Consider the following 19,740-nt stretch of genomic DNA (forward strand, 5'->3'; position numbering starts at 1 on the left):
TTTGCGTGAAACTTATGACGTGTGGTCTACGTGTGATACTGGGCCGCCCGCTATACTCTAACCATGCACCTTTATGACTTTCACTGTTTAAGATGGACTATTGCGTGAGGTATCATTGAACTCGGCAGAGGGTTCCTTTTCCTTTGGTCACGGTCATTGCAAGCAGAAGCGCCCGCCAGTAAACGCGCGGTGTGCACGGAGGAGCGAGGACCCGTCCTACTTCACCCTGGAGCTCTGTAGAATGGCCCAGACTTCCCAGCGCAGAGAGTTCCCGCCCGGCAGTGCAGGTCAGTCTTCAGCGCAGGGTTTCCTGTCTTTACCAGCTCGGGGGGGGGGGGGGGGACGGGGGGGGACACACGCCCGCAGATCAAAATGTGGTAACGCTTCACGAATTTGCGTGTCATCCTTTCGCAGGGGCCATGCTAATCTTCTCTGTATCGTTCCAATTTTGTCATATGTGCTGCCTGAGCAAGCACATTGAATCCCAGGTGCTGCCCACACTTTACACCCCTGGATGTCAGACTGACACTTTCACAGCGGTGCTGGCTGGAGGGCCACATTCTTTAGAAGTAAGTGATCTCAAATCTCACAACAGCAAAGGGCGAGGTCTCTCCCCCCCAAGACATAAATGGATGCTGTGCTTAAACTGCCAGCTAATTCTGTGTCCATGTTTAATTTTCAAAACAGGACAATCCCAAAAAAGGCCCCGACAGTGGCCAGGGGGTGGGGTGCCCCATTTGCCCTTCAGGTCAGAGGCCGGACTTGGGCCCCAGCTGCCGTCGGTCTCTGATAGCCAGTAGGGGGTGCCACAGCAGAAGAAGACAAACATTTCTCTCGTTTGAAGTGGCTCATTTAACTGGAATAGTTATATTAGCAGTCTGTCAGTAAGCATAGCTAAGGCTTCCAAATTGGAGGGAAACTTAAATTATTTTGCCATTTCTTCTAAGGCCCTTTGTTGCTCACAGACTTGAGCACGCGCCCATGCGCACAGGGCCAACCACACCCCACAGGATCCCCCCACCAGACTCAGCATACACATAATACTACTTCCCTCTATCAAAATTTGCAATTTTCACTTGGTGACCTCGTTCCTGAAACCTTTATCCGACAATGCGCGCGCACAAAAATGGCTCGCTAGCACCCCATACAAAACGTGACAAAAAATTGAGCCCCTGCAGTACGTTTACCGTGGTACGTTTAACGCAGACCGACAAAATGTGGTACCCACGAGTAGCACGCCAAGACTTACAAAGAAGCTCATTGGAGCCATGCCCTTGACAAAAGAGGGTGTCCGCCGATTTGAATTGAGAGTTCAAAATTTGTGCGATTTTGGCCGCTTCTACATGTCGTACTTTAGGAAACTCCTAGGGATGTCTTCCGTGCGACTTCTTTCAATTTGGTCCGTGCCATCTTAAGACCTTATAGATGAAAAGTTATTTAAAGAGCTGTAATGGCGCAAAAGTCAATTGCGCAAGTTGTAGAGCGCCGACATCCGGTAGGGGGCCACTGAAAAAAGGAAGTGGGTGTAACTTGAGTGTACACTGAGCAATTGGCTCGAAACTTTTCAGCAATTTCCAACCCTGACATCTACAGGCCGAGATTGATTGAAAGCCCCAGCGCCGCCTCGTGGCAACAGGGTGAAGGCCTACAAGTCTTGGCGCTACCCTTAAACAATCTTCTCTTAGAGATTTCATCCGATAGACCTCAAATTCGTTTCACGATGCAAGGTTATGAAAAGCTCGAGTTTTCGTTCAACGGTTCGGGCGTGGCGCAATTTTGAGCATTTCTCGGTGAACAAAGAAGCTGTTGTAACTTGAGTGTACGATGTCCAATTTGGCCGGAATTTCTCAGCATTGACGAGAGTCCAGGCTTGAGGACGCCTATGAGCAAAAATGTACCTTTGGCTATAGCGGCCCCCGGTGGCAGCAGGAAGTCAGCCTTATCAGACAAACATCGTCCCATTTGCGTGAAACTTATGACGTGTGGTCTACGTGTGATACTGGGCCGCCCGCTATACTCTAACCATGCACCTTTATGACTTTCACTGTTTAAGATGGACTATTGCGTGAGGTATCATTGAACTCGGCAGAGGGTTCCTTTTCCTTTGGTCACGGTCATTGCAAGCAGAAGCGCCCGCCAGTAAACGCGCGGTGTGCACGGAGGAGCGAGGACCCGTCCTACTTCACCCTGGAGCTCTGTAGAATGGCCCAGACTTCCCAGCGCAGAGAGTTCCCGCCCGGCAGTGCAGGTCAGTCTTCAGCGCAGGGTTTCCTGTCTTTACCAGCTCGGGGGGGGGGGGGGGGGACGGGGGGGGACACACGCCCGCAGATCAAAATGTGGTAACGCTTCACGAATTTGCGTGTCATCCTTTCGCAGGGGCCATGCTAATCTTCTCTGTATCGTTCCAATTTTGTCATATGTGCTGCCTGAGCAAGCACATTGAATCCCAGGTGCTGCCCACACTTTACACCCCTGGATGTCAGACTGACACTTTCACAGCGGTGCTGGCTGGAGGGCCACATTCTTTAGAAGTAAGTGATCTCAAATCTCACAACAGCAAAGGGCGAGGTCTCTCCCCCCCAAGACATAAATGGATGCTGTGCTTAAACTGCCAGCTAATTCTGTGTCCATGTTTAATTTTCAAAACAGGACAATCCCAAAAAAGGCCCCGACAGTGGCCAGGGGGTGGGGTGCCCCATTTGCCCTTCAGGTCAGAGGCCGGACTTGGGCCCCAGCTGCCGTCGGTCTCTGATAGCCAGTAGGGGGTGCCACAGCAGAAGAAGACAAACATTTCTCTCGTTTGAAGTGGCTCATTTAACTGGAATAGTTATATTAGCAGTCTGTCAGTAAGCATAGCTAAGGCTTCCAAATTGGAGGGAAACTTAAATTATTTTGCCATTTCTTCTAAGGCCCTTTGTTGCTCACAGACTTGAGCACGCGCCCATGCGCACAGGGCCAACCACACCCCACAGGATCCCCCCACCAGACTCAGCATACACATAATACTACTTCCCTCTATCAAAATTTGCAATTTTCACTTGGTGACCTCGTTCCTGAAACCTTTATCCGACAATGCGCGCGCACAAAAATGGCTCGCTAGCACCCCATACAAAACGTGACAAAAAATTGAGCCCCTGCAGTACGTTTACCGTGGTACGTTTAACGCAGACCGACAAAATGTGGTACCCACGAGTAGCACGCCAAGACTTACAAAGAAGCTCATTGGAGCCATGCCCTTGACAAAAGAGGGTGTCCGCCGATTTGAATTGAGAGTTCAAAATTTGTGCGATTTTGGCCGCTTCTACATGTCGTACTTTAGGAAACTCCTAGGGATGTCTTCCGTGCGACTTCTTTCAATTTGGTCCGTGCCATCTTAAGACCTTATAGATGAAAAGTTATTTAAAGAGCTGTAATGGCGCAAAAGTCAATTGCGCAAGTTGTAGAGCGCCGACATCCGGTAGGGGGCCACTGAAAAAAGGAAGTGGGTGTAACTTGAGTGTACACTGAGCAATTGGCTCGAAACTTTTCAGCAATTTCCAACCCTGACATCTACAGGCCGAGATTGATTGAAAGCCCCAGCGCCGCCTCGTGGCAACAGGGTGAAGGCCTACAAGTCTTGGCGCTACCCTTAAACAATCTTCTCTTAGAGATTTCATCCGATAGACCTCAAATTCGTTTCACGATGCAAGGTTATGAAAAGCTCGAGTTTTCGTTCAACGGTTCGGGCGTGGCGCAATTTTGAGCATTTCTCGGTGAACAAAGAAGCTGTTGTAACTTGAGTGTACGATGTCCAATTTGGCCGGAATTTCTCAGCATTGACGAGAGTCCAGGCTTGAGGACGCCTATGAGCAAAAATGTACCTTTGGCTATAGCGGCCCCCGGTGGCAGCAGGAAGTCAGCCTTATCAGACAAACATCGTCCCATTTGCGTGAAACTTATGACGTGTGGTCTACGTGTGATACTGGGCCGCCCGCTATACTCTAACCATGCACCTTTATGACTTTCACTGTTTAAGATGGACTATTGCGTGAGGTATCATTGAACTCGGCAGAGGGTTCCTTTTCCTTTGGTCACGGTCATTGCAAGCAGAAGCGCCCGCCAGTAAACGCGCGGTGTGCACGGAGGAGCGAGGACCCGTCCTACTTCACCCTGGAGCTCTGTAGAATGGCCCAGACTTCCCAGCGCAGAGAGTTCCCGCCCGGCAGTGCAGGTCAGTCTTCAGCGCAGGGTTTCCTGTCTTTACCAGCTCGGGGGGGGACACACGCCCGCAGATCAAAATGTGGTAACGCTTCACGAATTTGCGTGTCATCCTTTCGCAGGGGCCATGCTAATCTTCTCTGTATCGTTCCAATTTTGTCATATGTGCTGCCTGAGCAAGCACATTGAATCCCAGGTGCTGCCCACACTTTACACCCCTGGATGTCAGACTGACACTTTCACAGCGGTGCTGGCTGGAGGGCCACATTCTTTAGAAGTAAGTGATCTCAAATCTCACAACAGCAAAGGGCGAGGTCTCTCCCCCCCAAGACATAAATGGATGCTGTGCTTAAACTGCCAGCTAATTCTGTGTCCATGTTTAATTTTCAAAACAGGACAATCCCAAAAAAGGCCCCGACAGTGGCCAGGGGGTGGGGTGCCCCATTTGCCCTTCAGGTCAGAGGCCGGACTTGGGCCCCAGCTGCCGTCGGTCTCTGATAGCCAGTAGGGGGTGCCACAGCAGAAGAAGACAAACATTTCTCTCGTTTGAAGTGGCTCATTTAACTGGAATAGTTATATTAGCAGTCTGTCAGTAAGCATAGCTAAGGCTTCCAAATTGGAGGGAAACTTAAATTATTTTGCCATTTCTTCTAAGGCCCTTTGTTGCTCACAGACTTGAGCACGCGCCCATGCGCACAGGGCCAACCACACCCCACAGGATCCCCCCACCAGACTCAGCATACACATAATACTACTTCCCTCTATCAAAATTTGCAATTTTCACTTGGTGACCTCGTTCCTGAAACCTTTATCCGACAATGCGCGCGCACAAAAATGGCTCGCTAGCACCCCATACAAAACGTGACAAAAAATTGAGCCCCTGCAGTACGTTTACCGTGGTACGTTTAACGCAGACCGACAAAATGTGGTACCCACGAGTAGCACGCCAAGACTTACAAAGAAGCTCATTGGAGCCATGCCCTTGACAAAAGAGGGTGTCCGCCGATTTGAATTGAGAGTTCAAAATTTGTGCGATTTTGGCCGCTTCTACATGTCGTACTTTAGGAAACTCCTAGGGATGTCTTCCGTGCGACTTCTTTCAATTTGGTCCGTGCCATCTTAAGACCTTATAGATGAAAAGTTATTTAAAGAGCTGTAATGGCGCAAAAGTCAATTGCGCAAGTTGTAGAGCGCCGACATCCGGTAGGGGGCCACTGAAAAAAGGAAGTGGGTGTAACTTGAGTGTACACTGAGCAATTGGCTCGAAACTTTTCAGCAATTTCCAACCCTGACATCTACAGGCCGAGATTGATTGAAAGCCCCAGCGCCGCCTCGTGGCAACAGGGTGAAGGCCTACAAGTCTTGGCGCTACCCTTAAACAATCTTCTCTTAGAGATTTCATCCGATAGACCTCAAATTCGTTTCACGATGCAAGGTTATGAAAAGCTCGAGTTTTCGTTCAACGGTTCGGGCGTGGCGCAATTTTGAGCATTTCTCGGTGAACAAAGAAGCTGTTGTAACTTGAGTGTACGATGTCCAATTTGGCCGGAATTTCTCAGCATTGACGAGAGTCCAGGCTTGAGGACGCCTATGAGCAAAAATGTACCTTTGGCTATAGCGGCCCCCGGTGGCAGCAGGAAGTCAGCCTTATCAGACAAACATCGTCCCATTTGCGTGAAACTTATGACGTGTGGTCTACGTGTGATACTGGGCCGCCCGCTATACTCTAACCATGCACCTTTATGACTTTCACTGTTTAAGATGGACTATTGCGTGAGGTATCATTGAACTCGGCAGAGGGTTCCTTTTCCTTTGGTCACGGTCATTGCAAGCAGAAGCGCCCGCCAGTAAACGCGCGGTGTGCACGGAGGAGCGAGGACCCGTCCTACTTCACCCTGGAGCTCTGTAGAATGGCCCAGACTTCCCAGCGCAGAGAGTTCCCGCCCGGCAGTGCAGGTCAGTCTTCAGCGCAGGGTTTCCTGTCTTTACCAGCTCGGGGGGGGGGGGGGGGGACGGGGGGGGACACACGCCCGCAGATCAAAATGTGGTAACGCTTCACGAATTTGCGTGTCATCCTTTCGCAGGGGCCATGCTAATCTTCTCTGTATCGTTCCAATTTTGTCATATGTGCTGCCTGAGCAAGCACATTGAATCCCAGGTGCTGCCCACACTTTACACCCCTGGATGTCAGACTGACACTTTCACAGCGGTGCTGGCTGGAGGGCCACATTCTTTAGAAGTAAGTGATCTCAAATCTCACAACAGCAAAGGGCGAGGTCTCTCCCCCCCAAGACATAAATGGATGCTGTGCTTAAACTGCCAGCTAATTCTGTGTCCATGTTTAATTTTCAAAACAGGACAATCCCAAAAAAGGCCCCGACAGTGGCCAGGGGGTGGGGTGCCCCATTTGCCCTTCAGGTCAGAGGCCGGACTTGGGCCCCAGCTGCCGTCGGTCTCTGATAGCCAGTAGGGGGTGCCACAGCAGAAGAAGACAAACATTTCTCTCGTTTGAAGTGGCTCATTTAACTGGAATAGTTATATTAGCAGTCTGTCAGTAAGCATAGCTAAGGCTTCCAAATTGGAGGGAAACTTAAATTATTTTGCCATTTCTTCTAAGGCCCTTTGTTGCTCACAGACTTGAGCACGCGCCCATGCGCACAGGGCCAACCACACCCACAGGATCCCCCCACCAGACTCAGCATACACATAATACTACTTCCCTCTATCAAAATTTGCAATTTTCACTTGGTGACCTCGTTCCTGAAACCTTTATCCGACAATGCGCGCGCACAAAAATGGCTCGCTAGCACCCCATACAAAACGTGACAAAAAATTGAGCCCCTGCAGTACGTTTACCGTGGTACGTTTAACGCAGACCGACAAAATGTGGTACCCACGAGTAGCACGCCAAGACTTACAAAGAAGCTCATTGGAGCCATGCCCTTGACAAAAGAGGGTGTCCGCCGATTTGAATTGAGAGTTCAAAATTTGTGCGATTTTGGCCGCTTCTACATGTCGTACTTTAGGAAACTCCTAGGGATGTCTTCCGTGCGACTTCTTTCAATTTGGTCCGTGCCATCTTAAGACCTTATAGATGAAAGTTATTTAAAGAGCTGTAATGGCGCAAAAGTCAATTGCGCAAGTTGTAGAGCGCCGACATCCGGTAGGGGGCCACTGAAAAAAGGAAGTGGGTGTAACTTGAGTGTACACTGAGCAATTGGCTCGAAACTTTTCAGCAATTTCCAACCCTGACATCTACAGGCCGAGATTGATTGAAAGCCCCAGCGCCGCCTCGTGGCAACAGGGTGAAGGCCTACAAGTCTTGGCGCTACCCTTAAACAATCTTCTCTTAGAGATTTCATCCGATAGACCTCAAATTCGTTTCACGATGCAAGGTTATGAAAAGCTCGAGTTTTCGTTCAACGGTTCGGGCGTGGCGCAATTTTGAGCATTTCTCGGTGAACAAAGAAGCTGTTGTAACTTGAGTGTACGATGTCCAATTTGGCCGGAATTTCTCAGCATTGACGAGAGTCCAGGCTTGAGGACGCCTATGAGCAAAAATGTACCTTTGGCTATAGCGGCCCCGGTGGCAGCAGGAAGTCAGCCTTATCAGACAAACATCGTCCCATTTGCGTGAAACTTATGACGTGTGGTCTACGTGTGATACTGGGCCGCCCGCTATACTCTAACCATGCACCTTTATGACTTTCACTGTTTAAGATGGACTATTGCGTGAGGTATCATTGAACTCGGCAGAGGGTTCCTTTTCCTTTGGTCACGGTCATTGCAAGCAGAAGCGCCCGCCAGTAAACGCGCGGTGTGCACGGAGGAGCGAGGACCCGTCCTACTTCACCCTGGAGCTCTGTAGAATGGCCCAGACTTCCCAGCGCAGAGAGTTCCCGCCCGGCAGTGCAGGTCAGTCTTCAGCGCAGGGTTTCCTGTCTTTACCAGCTCGGGGGGGGGGGGGGGGGGACGGGGGGGGACACACGCCCGCAGATCAAAATGTGGTAACGCTTCACGAATTTGCGTGTCATCCTTTCGCAGGGGCCATGCTAATCTTCTCTGTATCGTTCCAATTTGTCATATGTGCTGCCTGAGCAAGCACATTGAATCCCAGGTGCTGCCCACACTTTACACCCCTGGATGTCAGACTGACACTTTCACAGCGGTGCTGGCTGGAGGGCCACATTCTTTAGAAGTAAGTGATCTCAAATCTCACAACAGCAAAGGGCGAGGTCTCTCCCCCCAAGACATAAATGGATGCTGTGCTTAAACTGCCAGCTAATTCTGTGTCCATGTTTAATTTTCAAAACAGGACAATCCCAAAAAAGGCCCCGACAGTGGCCAGGGGGTGGGGTGCCCCATTTGCCCTTCAGGTCAGAGGCCGGACTTGGCCCCAGCTGCCGTCGGTCTCTGATAGCCAGTAGGGGGTGCCACAGCAGAAGAAGACAAACATTTCTCTCGTTTGAAGTGGCTCATTTAACTGGAATAGTTATATTAGCAGTCTGTCAGTAAGCATAGCTAAGGCTTCCAAATTGGAGGGAACTTAAATTATTTTGCCATTTCTTCTAAGGCCCTTTGTTGCTCACAGACTTGAGCACGCGCCCATGCGCACAGGGCCAACCACACCCCACAGATCCCCCCACCAGACTCAGCATACACATAATACTACTTCCCTCTATCAAAATTTGCAATTTTCACTTGGTGACCTCGTTCCTGAAACCTTTATCCGACAATGCGCGCGCCAAAAATGGCTCGCTAGCACCCCATACAAAACGTGACAAAAAATTGAGCCCTGCAGTACGTTTACCGTGGTACGTTTAACGCAGACCGACAAATGTGGTACCCACGAGTAGCACGCCAAGACTTACAAAGAAGCTCATTGGAGCCATGCCTTGACAAAAGAGGGTGTCCGCCGATTTGAATTGAGAGTTCAAAATTTGTGCGATTTTGGCCGCTTCTACATGTCGTACTTTAGGAAACTCCTAGGGATGTCTTCCGTGCGACTTCTTTCAATTTGGTCCGTGCCATCTTAAGACCTTATAGATGAAAAGTTATTTAAAGAGCTGTAATGGCGCAAAAGTCAATTGCGCAAGTTGTAGAGCGCCGACATCCGGTAGGGGGCCACTGAAAAAAGGAAGTGGGTGTAACTTGAGTGTACACTGAGCAATTGGCTCGAAACTTTTCAGCAATTTCCAACCCTGACATCTACAGGCCGAGATTGATTGAAAGCCCCAGCGCCGCCTCGTGGCAACAGGGTGAAGGCCTACAAGTCCTTGGCGCTACCCTTAAACAATCTTCTCTTAGAGATTCATCCGATAGACCTCAAATTCGTTTCACGATGCAAGGTTATGAAAAAGCTCGAGTTTTCGTTCAACGGTTCGGGCGTGGCGCAATTTTGAGCATTTCTCGGTGAACAAAGAAGCTGTTGTAACTTGAGTGTACGATGTCCAATTTGGCCGGAATTCTCAGCATTGACGAGAGTCCAGGCTTGAGGACGCCTATGAGCAAAAATGTACCTTTGGCTATAGCGGCCCGGTGGCAGCAGGAAGTCGCCTTATCAGACAAACACGTCCCATTTCGTGAAACTTATGACGTGTGTCTACGTTGAATACTGGGCCGCCCGCTATACTTCTAACCATGCACCTTTATGACTTTCACTTTTAGATGCTATTGCGTGAGGTATCATTGAACTCGGCAGAGGGTTCCTTTTCCTTTGGTCCCGGTCATTGCAAGCAGAAGCGCCCGCCAGTAAACGCGCGGTGTGCACGGAGGAGCGAGGACCCGTCCTACTTCACCCTGGAGCTCTGTAGAATGCCCAGACTTCCCAGCGCAGAGATTTCCCCCCGGCAGTGCAGGTCAGTCTTCAGCGCAGGGTTTCCTGTCTTTACCAGCTCGGGGGGGGGGGGGGGCGGGGGGGGACCACCCCCGGCAGAATCAAATGTGGTAAGCTTCACGAATTTGCGTGTCATCCTTTCCCCCTGGGCCTGCTAATCTTCTCTGTATCGTTCCACTTTTGTCATATGTGCTGCCTGAGCAGCAAATTGAATCCTGGTGCTGCCACACTTTCACACCCCTATGTCAGACTGACACTGGCACAGCGCATGTTTTACAGTATTCCACTGACATCTAATAACATGAGAAATCACTTTTCATATACGGTAGTGGGTCTCTAATCATAATGGCACTTACAACTTAAATTACATTTGACTCCTGTGTTTGAGGACTATTACATTTTTACATAAGCTATTAACAAGAAAACCTTTAAAGTTACAATTAAGATATGACAAGATAGAACTTTATTAATCCTGAATAAAATTATTGTGCCATATATTGTTTAAAAACAACAACATAACAATAAAACAATAGAGAAATTAATGTAAGAGTATAAGGATTTATGCTAACACTAGTGTCAATAGCGTAACAAAAAAAAATAAGATCAATTTTGTAAATTAGGTAAAATAAAGTAATAGTGTCAAAGGTATTGAAAATTAATACAAAATAATTTAGAAACTTGATATACTGATAGTACTGACTTATAGTGAGCTGTACTTTGTCTTGTGATTTAAAATAATTTTGTGACAACAACAAACAGTTTTGAGAGCTCGTTTGTGTCGAGAGCATTGATGTTTTTAAGACTTTACTTGGTGAAACCCACTTTTAACAACGACAGAGGCATATGCAGACAGCTCTCCCTTGGAGTTCATGGCAGAGACGCGATACTGCGCTGTGTCATCAAAATCACATCTGAAAGAGGAGAGCATCAGATGATAAATGTCCACGATGCGCACATTCTGTTTTAAGGATTAACTTGTACAGTGCCCTTCCCCCACCTCAACCTCAGCCTTCATCAACCATGTAAATAATACCAACTATGTGAGCCCCCACTGTAATGCCTCCCATAACTCCTGGCCAGGAATACTCGGGCAATAACTAGACACCGTTAGTGATGTCATGTGCACCAGGTGGTTTGGGTCACTGTACACAAAAGTATCAACAGCTGAGTTGAGCTGACATATTCCACTAAAACGTCATAAAGATAATCTCATACTCTATGTTCCTCCTTGTGAGTTTTGTCTGCTTGTTGAAATGGTCCTAGCTATGTTTAGACAGGCTCTGTTTGGTATATGTGGAAGCTTGGGAAATAGCATGGCTCTTCTCCGGCTCACAGTTTGTCTGTTTGGACAAGTTATGCAGGGCCAAAGGCATATATCAACATGGCCATGACATACATGAAGACAGAAGCTTTAGGTCTTTCCACTGGGTACAATCATGCCTGAAAGATGAAGCCAATGCTAAAGTAAGGTGCAGTATGAAAATTATTTGACTGGTTATATTTAAACAGGCCAAATCAACCACTTAATTCCCTCATTCTACCGCGTGTTGGTAATTTGGATAATTGTCTGTTTAAATAATTGTATAAATTATGAATTAATCTCTCGTTATATTCTACAGTATATGTAAGTGTTAAAAATAATAATTTTTGAGTATTTTTATATCAATCTCTCAGATCTTTCCTTTCTTTTCCTGTTAAACATAAACATATTTTTAAAGACTGTGCTTGAACTCTGGGGCAGTTACATGAATGTTAACCAAGTACCCCTTCCATCGTATCGAAGTAGAGCTAAATTAAGTGCCAAACGTGGCTGACAGCAGTTAACCCAAATGTAACTTCAAAATTGTCTCTTCAGAAATTCAATGGGAGATATTATTGACATTACTTCCATTCCATGCTTTTCTACAGTCTATGGTCTGTTATCAAGATGAATAACCATATTGGCTGCTTTAAACTCAAGTGATAGGGCCTGAGAACTGCAATATTTCTGGATAAAGCCTGTGAAAAAAAGACTAAGAAAAGAGCTTATAGGCAAGCCAAGCTAGCACAAGAAAAGTAAGTCCACACAAGATAAGTGCATGCATATTCTAGAATTGTTTTTACGATGCTTCTTCTGGATTTACAAAACCCATTATGGTGGTGACATATCATAAATGTTGAACTATGAAAAAATATGTTTTAGTGGATTTTTGTGAATACTTTATTTTGAGAATTGTGAAAAGGAGAAGCTACACCTACCTGTTAATCTCCAGTGAGTGCACGCTGTATCTGCTCTCAAGTTTATACTTCCCAGCATTGCCAATTGGGTCAATTGCCACATTGTTTTTGTACCTTGTAATGGGAGGCAGAATACATGACAAAGGACAGACCAGAGGAAGCAGAAAACAATTGAAAAGATTAAACAGAATCAAGAGGAAAATTATCAGTAATGAGCAGGATGTTGAGAGAACAAAGGAAATATTAGAGATTATGTTGTAGGTGATGCACTGTATGTCTGTGACCTACCAGACGACTCGTGGGTCAGGCCAGCCACTGACAGTGCAATGCAGCCGCACACACTGCTTCTCCCACACAGTGTGGGACCGTGGTTTAATCACAAATTCCGGGGCGTGCATTAGGCTGTCTTCGTTCATGCGCTTAAAGTGTTCCCCGTGTTCATGAATCTACAAACAGAACAGTACTTAAGCATTGAATCACTCAGGACAATTGTACCTTTGCAGCCGTAAGCTTAAAAAAAAAGAAAATCCGTATAATTTTACATGGAAATCACAATGCATGGTTGAGGAAAAAACCAAGCTTTTACAGACACAAATTGAGCAAGATCCCAACATATTTTTCTATTATTTTCCACATGCTTGAACATGACACGTGTTATGAGTGTGAGTTTGTGTTGTTCATGTCCTATGAATAGTAGGGGTGTTGAGGAGCCTCGATTGTGTCTCCAGTAACTCAACACTTAATATGACAACAACGTTGGGACACTGCTTCCCTGTGTCTCAAGAAACATAATCTCCTGAGGAATTTGTCACGCAGCAGAACGGCTATCTGGCAGAGTGAAGACAGACTGGGATTGTGATGTTTGATGATAATGAATGGCCTGCTACTACTTCACATAGTCACCCAGGGAAGTCGTACAATCTTGGAGAGCCAAATTGGGAGACTTAAAGAAGTTTTAGGAGACTTTGGTGACTTATGTAGAAGCATTTAATGAATCTTAATCAAAGAGAATTAGGATGAAGCAGTGCAATTTGCAATAAAAGTTAACCAGTGTAGTTTCATGTAGTGCAATTCCAACTCTGAGGATATCTTCATTTCCAAGGAGTATTTAACTTATGTCGGAGTAGTTAAGTTTACCTGTTTACCAAAATACGGGCTTTCTATAACCTTCAATGCAAACAAACATGTTACTGGCACGGTGAACACGTGCTTCTAAATCATGAACCTAAACACCTCAGCACAGACTAAAAATTCAACATCAAAGATCAAAAAATGTCTTTCTGACCATACGGCAGAAGAGCCTATCCTTAGGTGTGTGTGTTCATTCAACTGCATCTTCCCTGTGTGTGGGAGCCTTATCTAATTCCAGGGACCTTGAGAGAGAGAGATACACAGGCCCAAGACTTTTGTTACCATACAGCTACTCAGTCTTCCTAAACTCCGTCTGCACAGGTTGTGATGAAGTGTTTCCAAATTAAACATGTTGGGCTTTAACCTGTGACTTGAATGTGAACTAGAGGACTAGCCTACTAGTCTAAATTTAGCATAATTCTACCACAAGGGGCATTAATAACTTCATTGTGTAAGAGAGTAGCAGTAACAACGATTTATTCACAGGTGCTTGGTGTTCCTAAGCAGAACTGCAATGCATTATGCTCAGAAGCCTAATGTAACTACCGGTATGTAGATAACATTTGTTTATGTAGACTAATGTTAAAGCTTTAGCGTAACTTTTTGATATTCATAAACGCCCACAAAATTCAAGCCATTGCCAAATCAATTGCCGCAAAGCTTATTAAGACTATCAGCTCCACACAACTCCATCTGTATTTCTCAGTATGGCTATGGTCAGAAGGTGAAACTCAAGTGAAGATAACTACCTCTTCTGAAGAGTCCATCATGTTTTTTTAATCCTCCGTGTCCTCCTTAGCTTCTAGCAACTGCATTGAAGACGGGTGGTGGCGCATGAGCGATCATGGAAGGTTAGAATTTCTAAGAATTCCTCATAGGGGCGACAGAAACTACGCACTATAGCTTTAAGTTTAAATGGATTTTTTTTCCACTGTGATTTCACAAATTAAAATGTTTATGTCAAGAAACAGAACGATCAACTGTGATGTCACAAGTCACAATGTGATTCTATGATGTTGTGTCCTGTCAAAAGTAGGAGAAGCTACTCTGTGATGCCATGAGTGAGATTTTCTGCTGCAAAGTCCCAATTGCAAATAATGTTTATGCATAGCATAATTATTATTATGTTATACCATGAAACAGAACGGTTTACTGTGATGTGGCAAGTAACAAAAGCCAGTGTGTGACGCCTGTCTACAGTGATGTTGTTGACAAAGTTTTAAGGAAGGATGTCCTGTCTCTTAGACTGTAAACCTAGTTTACCCACGGGTACCAACAAAGAAACCTGAACCTGATGTTGTGGGTATGAAAAGCCTATCAGTGATGTCATGAAGGATACAGGTTCGCAAATAAACACCAGAACAAACCCTAAGGAGTAAACTGGTACAGAATGACAGTGTCATAATAATGTCACCAATGTTCTGTGATGTAAAAATAATACGCAGTCGTGTTGTTTTGAAAGTATTTGGCCTCCTGTATGACCTCAAAAAAGCCACATGTAGAATTCCCACACTGACCCTTTTGTTTAGAGAGATGCGTTCCGCCGACTCGCGCATGGCTCCCTCCTGGAGATCTGCTCTGACCTCTCCATCTCCAGGCCACTGGTGAACAAATCCCTTCGGGCCATGTATGCAGAAGTGTCCCTCACCCTTGCTTCCTCTGTATTCGAAAATCCAAACTCTTGACTAGGAGTTGGTAGAGCAGAGCCAGGGATGGATGTGGGGAGTAAGGCACATCATTAAAACTGAAATAACTTTTGTTGTAAAACATTCTGGAAGTTCCAGTTTCATACGATGAAGAACTCATTACCTGCCCCTGAAGATAGGCACTACGTAGCCGATGATTTGGTTCTCTTTATCCACAGCCAAGTAAGTTGGCTTGGCTCTCTTGAGTACAGGGCTCAGTCTGCTCGCCTCCAGCCCAGAATGTGAAGACACTTTAAGTCTGGGACATATAGAATACCATCAAGCACCCAATCTGCCAGTGCAACTAATAACACAACATCAACATGTGGGGATGAAGCCAGGGTAGATGAGTTGTAGATGAAGTTTCAGTGGGAAAGTAGTGTAGGTAGTTTAGTTTGGATTATATTTATGATTATACCTCCACAATAATTACATTTTCACAATCAACAAAAGCCATCTGATATGACAATATGAGCACCATGTAATTATTCAATCCTTAACAGACCCTAATCTTATTATTAATTATCTCACACTATGTGCTTTCTTAAAATAAATTTAGGGAAGGAATGACAAGAGGAGTAATGGAAGAACACCACACACTTTGTCTGTGGCAACACTATCTGCAGCCCTCGGAGAGTTGGGATGGTATGAGACAACAAGAACCTGATAAGGAGGTGGAGGCAAGAAGGGGGACAGGGGCAACTGCACTTACACTTCTTGTAACTATCTGAGTCACTGTCCACCTAACTCTGACTATCTACTATCTCTTACCTTTCCAGGATCAAGGCTGCAACAACTCCCAATAAAACAGATTATGACATGAAGAGCTTCGGTTTCATTACTGATATCCAGCAAAGGTTATTTCATATAACAAATCCAATCTTCATGTCTACATAAATGCAGTATATTTGCCATAACAACATTATCACAACCACACTGACTGTTAACTTATCATCAAGAGTTGTTTTTTTTACTGGTTGGGTTCTTCTTTCCTAAACCCAATCGGTTCTTTGTTTCCTAAACCCAACTACGTGTCACGTTTCCTAAACTCAACCATCCGTTTATTTTATTTTTTCTAAAGCCAACCCCATTCTTCTTTCCTAAACCCAACCGATTGTTCTTTTCCTATACCCAACCCACGTGTCATGTTTTCTAAACTCAACCGTTGCTTTCTTCTCGCAATAACATGTCAAGTGGCGATAACACAACAAATAACCATGACACGGAAAGTGGCGTGTATGTTTACGCCCGCTGTATACAGCGTAGACATACACACGGATAGCTTAAAATGTGTACAGATAACACGCCACTTGGCTTAAGAAAGTCAGTGTGTATGTTTTTGCAAAGTCATGATGTCATGTATCATCACATCATAATCTTCCTCTCCTTGCCACAGATTTGGTGGCTGGTGGGCCGCCCAGCCGCATGAGTTTAAAGGCCAAGATCAGATGATGTTACTAAAACCTAAGCCCAATGTCCTGTTCACACTCTCCGGGCCAGTGTGTTTAAAGATCTGCCAGAAACTGTAAAAGACAGGATTGCCATAAACTGGGTGTTTTGTTATTCGTAAAAATATGAATGAAAAGCACTATTTGCACTGTTACTATCTAGAGAGAATCCACATCATCAAAGAGTTTGGAGAATTGGCTGTAAAAACAAACTAACGGATACTACCATCATTTTGATTTTGTTGCAGTTTTTGTTAAATTTTTCAAAACTCTTTTACTCTTTCCTTGCAAAATTAGTGTTACTACAACTACTTGCTACTCAAACATTTAACAACAGACACATTCACTGACAAAGCCTCACTTGACCCATTCTCTACTAGAACCAGTGGAGAGCTGAGCAATGCATTCAACTGGGACTGCACAAACCAGGGAAACAAAAACTACCACTGATAAATAGCAACTTGTGTCTTCTGCAAATAAAGGCAAGCAACTATGTTTTCACAATATAATAACAAATGTAAATGCTTCAGGTTTTAAAGATAGACTGACAAAACTGTCACTTGCTACTTTCCCTCCATCGTGGTATGCGCAGGTCAAGATTCTATTTCAGTCTATGCCATATACCATAACTCAGCCATTACATAACAGTGCATTTCCTCACAGCTTATCCAACAAAGGGGTGTTGCTCTGAATGCAGCAAACTAGACAAAAAACAGAAAAGGTTATATCCCATAATCATTTAGTTATTTAGGAATAGGTGTGTTACAGGTAAGATTTTTCTTAGCATGCAAAAAGGCAAACAGGACATCTCTCAGCCTTCATGCAAAAAAGCTTCATGCATGATTCTGAGCTGTTTTCAACCAGTAAGGACCAATCATCCTCAGCTGTGTGTGTGTGTGAGGGTTGAAAAAAGAGAATTCAGATGAGGGAAGGATGGTTACTTTGGTGTCAATTTGGCATGAAAGAGGATCCCTGGGCAGGGAAAGGGAAGTCATCCAAAAAGGGTGATGGAGGTGAACTTGATCAGTTGGGTTGGGTGATGGTGTTATGGGAGCTTCCCTGTGAGAAAGAAGTGCTTTGATAAAGGTAGGATCCTCTTCTTCTTCCTTACCCCCTACTCGTTCTGGTGGCTGAGGTGCTGCTGCCAGCAGTATATCTGCTGCTGGTCTGGTACTGGCTGAGTTAGACTCTGTCTCCCTGCTTCTGTAGCCATGGTCATAGTGGCGATGGTGCTTCTGGTAGAATGGCAAAGATCCAGACATGCTGCAGGCCGCTCCTGGTATGAGCCCAGGGTTTCCAAGTTTTTTGATCTGTTTGTGTGGTTAGTCTTCAAGAGCAGTGTGGACTTGGACTATCTGTATTTGTACTGTCATCATGACTTTTGCTTAAATTTAAACGTAAAGACTATTGTTGAAACCAGTAATTGGCTGTATCAACAAGCTGGCTATGCTTTTATTTACTTTAACTGTACTTTATTTTTGAACATGGACTGTTGATTTAGCTCTCAAGATTAAATTAATCAACTGCATAATATTATGAAAAATATGTATTTCCATGATGACAATAACAACAAGTATATTTTCTGATCAAAAAGAAAATGACAAGGAAAATACATAAACCTTAATGAAATTGAACGTTCAAACCTTTAAAATCTGATAGCTAGACACGGTGTGCTATTCAGTTAATCAGGCACTTTCTCAGCATGCTAAGACAGGCATATGCAACACTACAACCTGGCTTATCACATTGTATCCCACACAACTGTTGACACTTACCCTGGACAAACTGTCTCCAACTCCAAACTTTAAAGTAAAAGGTTGTGCAACTCCAAACTTAAAGCTTGATATCCCAGGAAACTACAGGTAGGTGCGTACAGGGCTGCAGTTTCTACACAACAAAATGATATTGGCCTTGCCAGAGTGTCCAGGCAGCAGTCACAACCTTTTATGGTGAGGGTGGAGATAAATATAGCTTAGAACAGTGTGGGGGGCAAGTCAACTCCCGTAGGGCAACACATGTATGCATGGATGCAGGTCTCTGCCGGTGAGCATTACTGCGTGATATGCAGGTAAACACAGCACAGGCTTACCTTTGTATTTTTTTCTCACATTTTTTTCATCCAACTTTTATTTTATATCTTTCATTTCTTTTCTTTCGCCTTCTTTATCCAGTTTTTTACATTTAACAGCATTAAAACAAGCACCTCACAGTCCAACAGTGATCCCCGGATTGGCCTATTTTTTAATTCAGTATCCCTTTTTTTAAGTCTATCACACAAAGTGAAGTTCTTACTGTTTTAGTCCACTGTGAGCCATGGCTGCTTAATCCCCAGCCGCTTTTGTTTTGACTTTTTACCGCAGCACTCTTAGCTATGACTGTTGCTAACTTTAGTTATGCTATTGTTACTTGCTTCACATGCAACAAATGCCAGTTACTGTCGCTCTTTCTTTCAGGCCTACTACAGAAATGTCCCCTCTTGTCCCTCTGCTCATAAACAGCTACTAAAAATAATGTTAAATAAATCAAGACTGAGAAACTGCTTGTGCCAGGATGATATGAATGTATAAAAGTTATTCTGTAAAGAAAGGAGTTTCCTGTTTAATAAAGTTTGATACTGGCCATTTAGCAAGCTGATTCATTGAACCACGGATGTTGGGACATTGCTCTGGAAATTTACTGCAACAACAACACACACCTGGTAAGTTTCCATGGCAAATGGCATATGGCATATGTCATGAACACGTCTAAGGCCTTTGTGTTGAACACTATTTTCCCTCAGCCACCACTGTCCCACATGACAAAACGTCAGCATGGCAACATACCTAAAATGTTATGGCAGCAATCTGAAGTGCAAACCCATTAACAGAGATTAACACTGAGGAGGACGATACAATAAATTCAGCAGAGCCATAATACAAATGCTGTCTAATGAATTTGGGATATATATTTACAAGTATATATAAGTCACAAGCCACTAAATCATTGGCTAACATTACTGCTTTAAGGAGAGACAGTTAACTAATAATCATAAAAGCAACAGTGATATGATAGCTCTGTAAAATAAGTTGCTGTGTGTCCAGTTAACTCTTAAGACTGTAGTGCTGTAATTCAACTGCATTTGGACTATAGTTTTACTTAAAGGAATAGTTTGACATTTTGGGAAATAACCTTAATTCCTTTAATGCCAAATGTTAAATGAGAAGATTGATACCACTCTCATGTATGG

General features: G+C 44.9%; 1 protein-coding gene and 6 non-coding genes across 7 annotated transcripts; all 7 read right to left on the reverse strand.

The window, feature by feature from the left end:
- Window positions 1-369: 369 nt before the first annotated feature.
- LOC116674917 (U6 spliceosomal RNA) lies at window positions 370-476 on the reverse strand. Its single transcript, XR_004328246.1, has one exon. It is a non-coding gene; the product is annotated as a U6 spliceosomal RNA (small nuclear RNA).
- Window positions 477-2,331: 1,855 nt separating this feature from the next.
- Window positions 2,332-2,438, reverse strand: LOC116674918 (U6 spliceosomal RNA). The gene has a single exon (XR_004328247.1). It is a non-coding gene; the product is annotated as a U6 spliceosomal RNA (small nuclear RNA).
- Window positions 2,439-4,274: 1,836 nt separating this feature from the next.
- LOC116674920 (U6 spliceosomal RNA) lies at window positions 4,275-4,381 on the reverse strand. Its single transcript, XR_004328249.1, has one exon. It is a non-coding gene; the product is annotated as a U6 spliceosomal RNA (small nuclear RNA).
- Window positions 4,382-6,236: 1,855 nt separating this feature from the next.
- LOC116674921 (U6 spliceosomal RNA) lies at window positions 6,237-6,343 on the reverse strand. The gene has a single exon (XR_004328250.1). It is a non-coding gene; the product is annotated as a U6 spliceosomal RNA (small nuclear RNA).
- A 1,853-nt stretch (window positions 6,344-8,196) lies between these two features.
- LOC116674922 (U6 spliceosomal RNA) lies at window positions 8,197-8,302 on the reverse strand. Its single transcript, XR_004328251.1, has one exon. It is a non-coding gene; the product is annotated as a U6 spliceosomal RNA (small nuclear RNA).
- A 1,832-nt stretch (window positions 8,303-10,134) lies between these two features.
- Window positions 10,135-10,239, reverse strand: LOC116674924 (U6 spliceosomal RNA). The gene has a single exon (XR_004328253.1). It is a non-coding gene; the product is annotated as a U6 spliceosomal RNA (small nuclear RNA).
- Window positions 10,240-10,829: 590 nt separating this feature from the next.
- LOC116674903 (myomesin-1-like) lies at window positions 10,830-18,380 on the reverse strand. The gene is made up of 7 exons (XM_032507091.1): window positions 18,290-18,380; window positions 17,626-17,790; window positions 15,191-15,325; window positions 14,899-15,066; window positions 12,539-12,696; window positions 12,272-12,364; window positions 10,830-10,944 (listed from the first exon to the last, which is right to left on the reverse strand). The coding sequence occupies exons 4-7, from the start codon at window positions 14,935-14,937 to the stop codon at window positions 10,830-10,832; spliced, it is 405 nt and encodes a 134-aa protein (XP_032362982.1). The 5' UTR covers window positions 14,938-15,066; window positions 15,191-15,325; window positions 17,626-17,790; window positions 18,290-18,380.
- Between the last annotated feature and the right edge of the window lie 1,360 nt (window positions 18,381-19,740).

This window comes from Etheostoma spectabile, unplaced genomic scaffold (assembly GCF_008692095.1).
Source record: "Etheostoma spectabile isolate EspeVRDwgs_2016 unplaced genomic scaffold, UIUC_Espe_1.0 scaffold00001283, whole genome shotgun sequence".
NCBI classification, from domain to species: domain Eukaryota; kingdom Metazoa; phylum Chordata; class Actinopteri; order Perciformes; family Percidae; genus Etheostoma; species Etheostoma spectabile.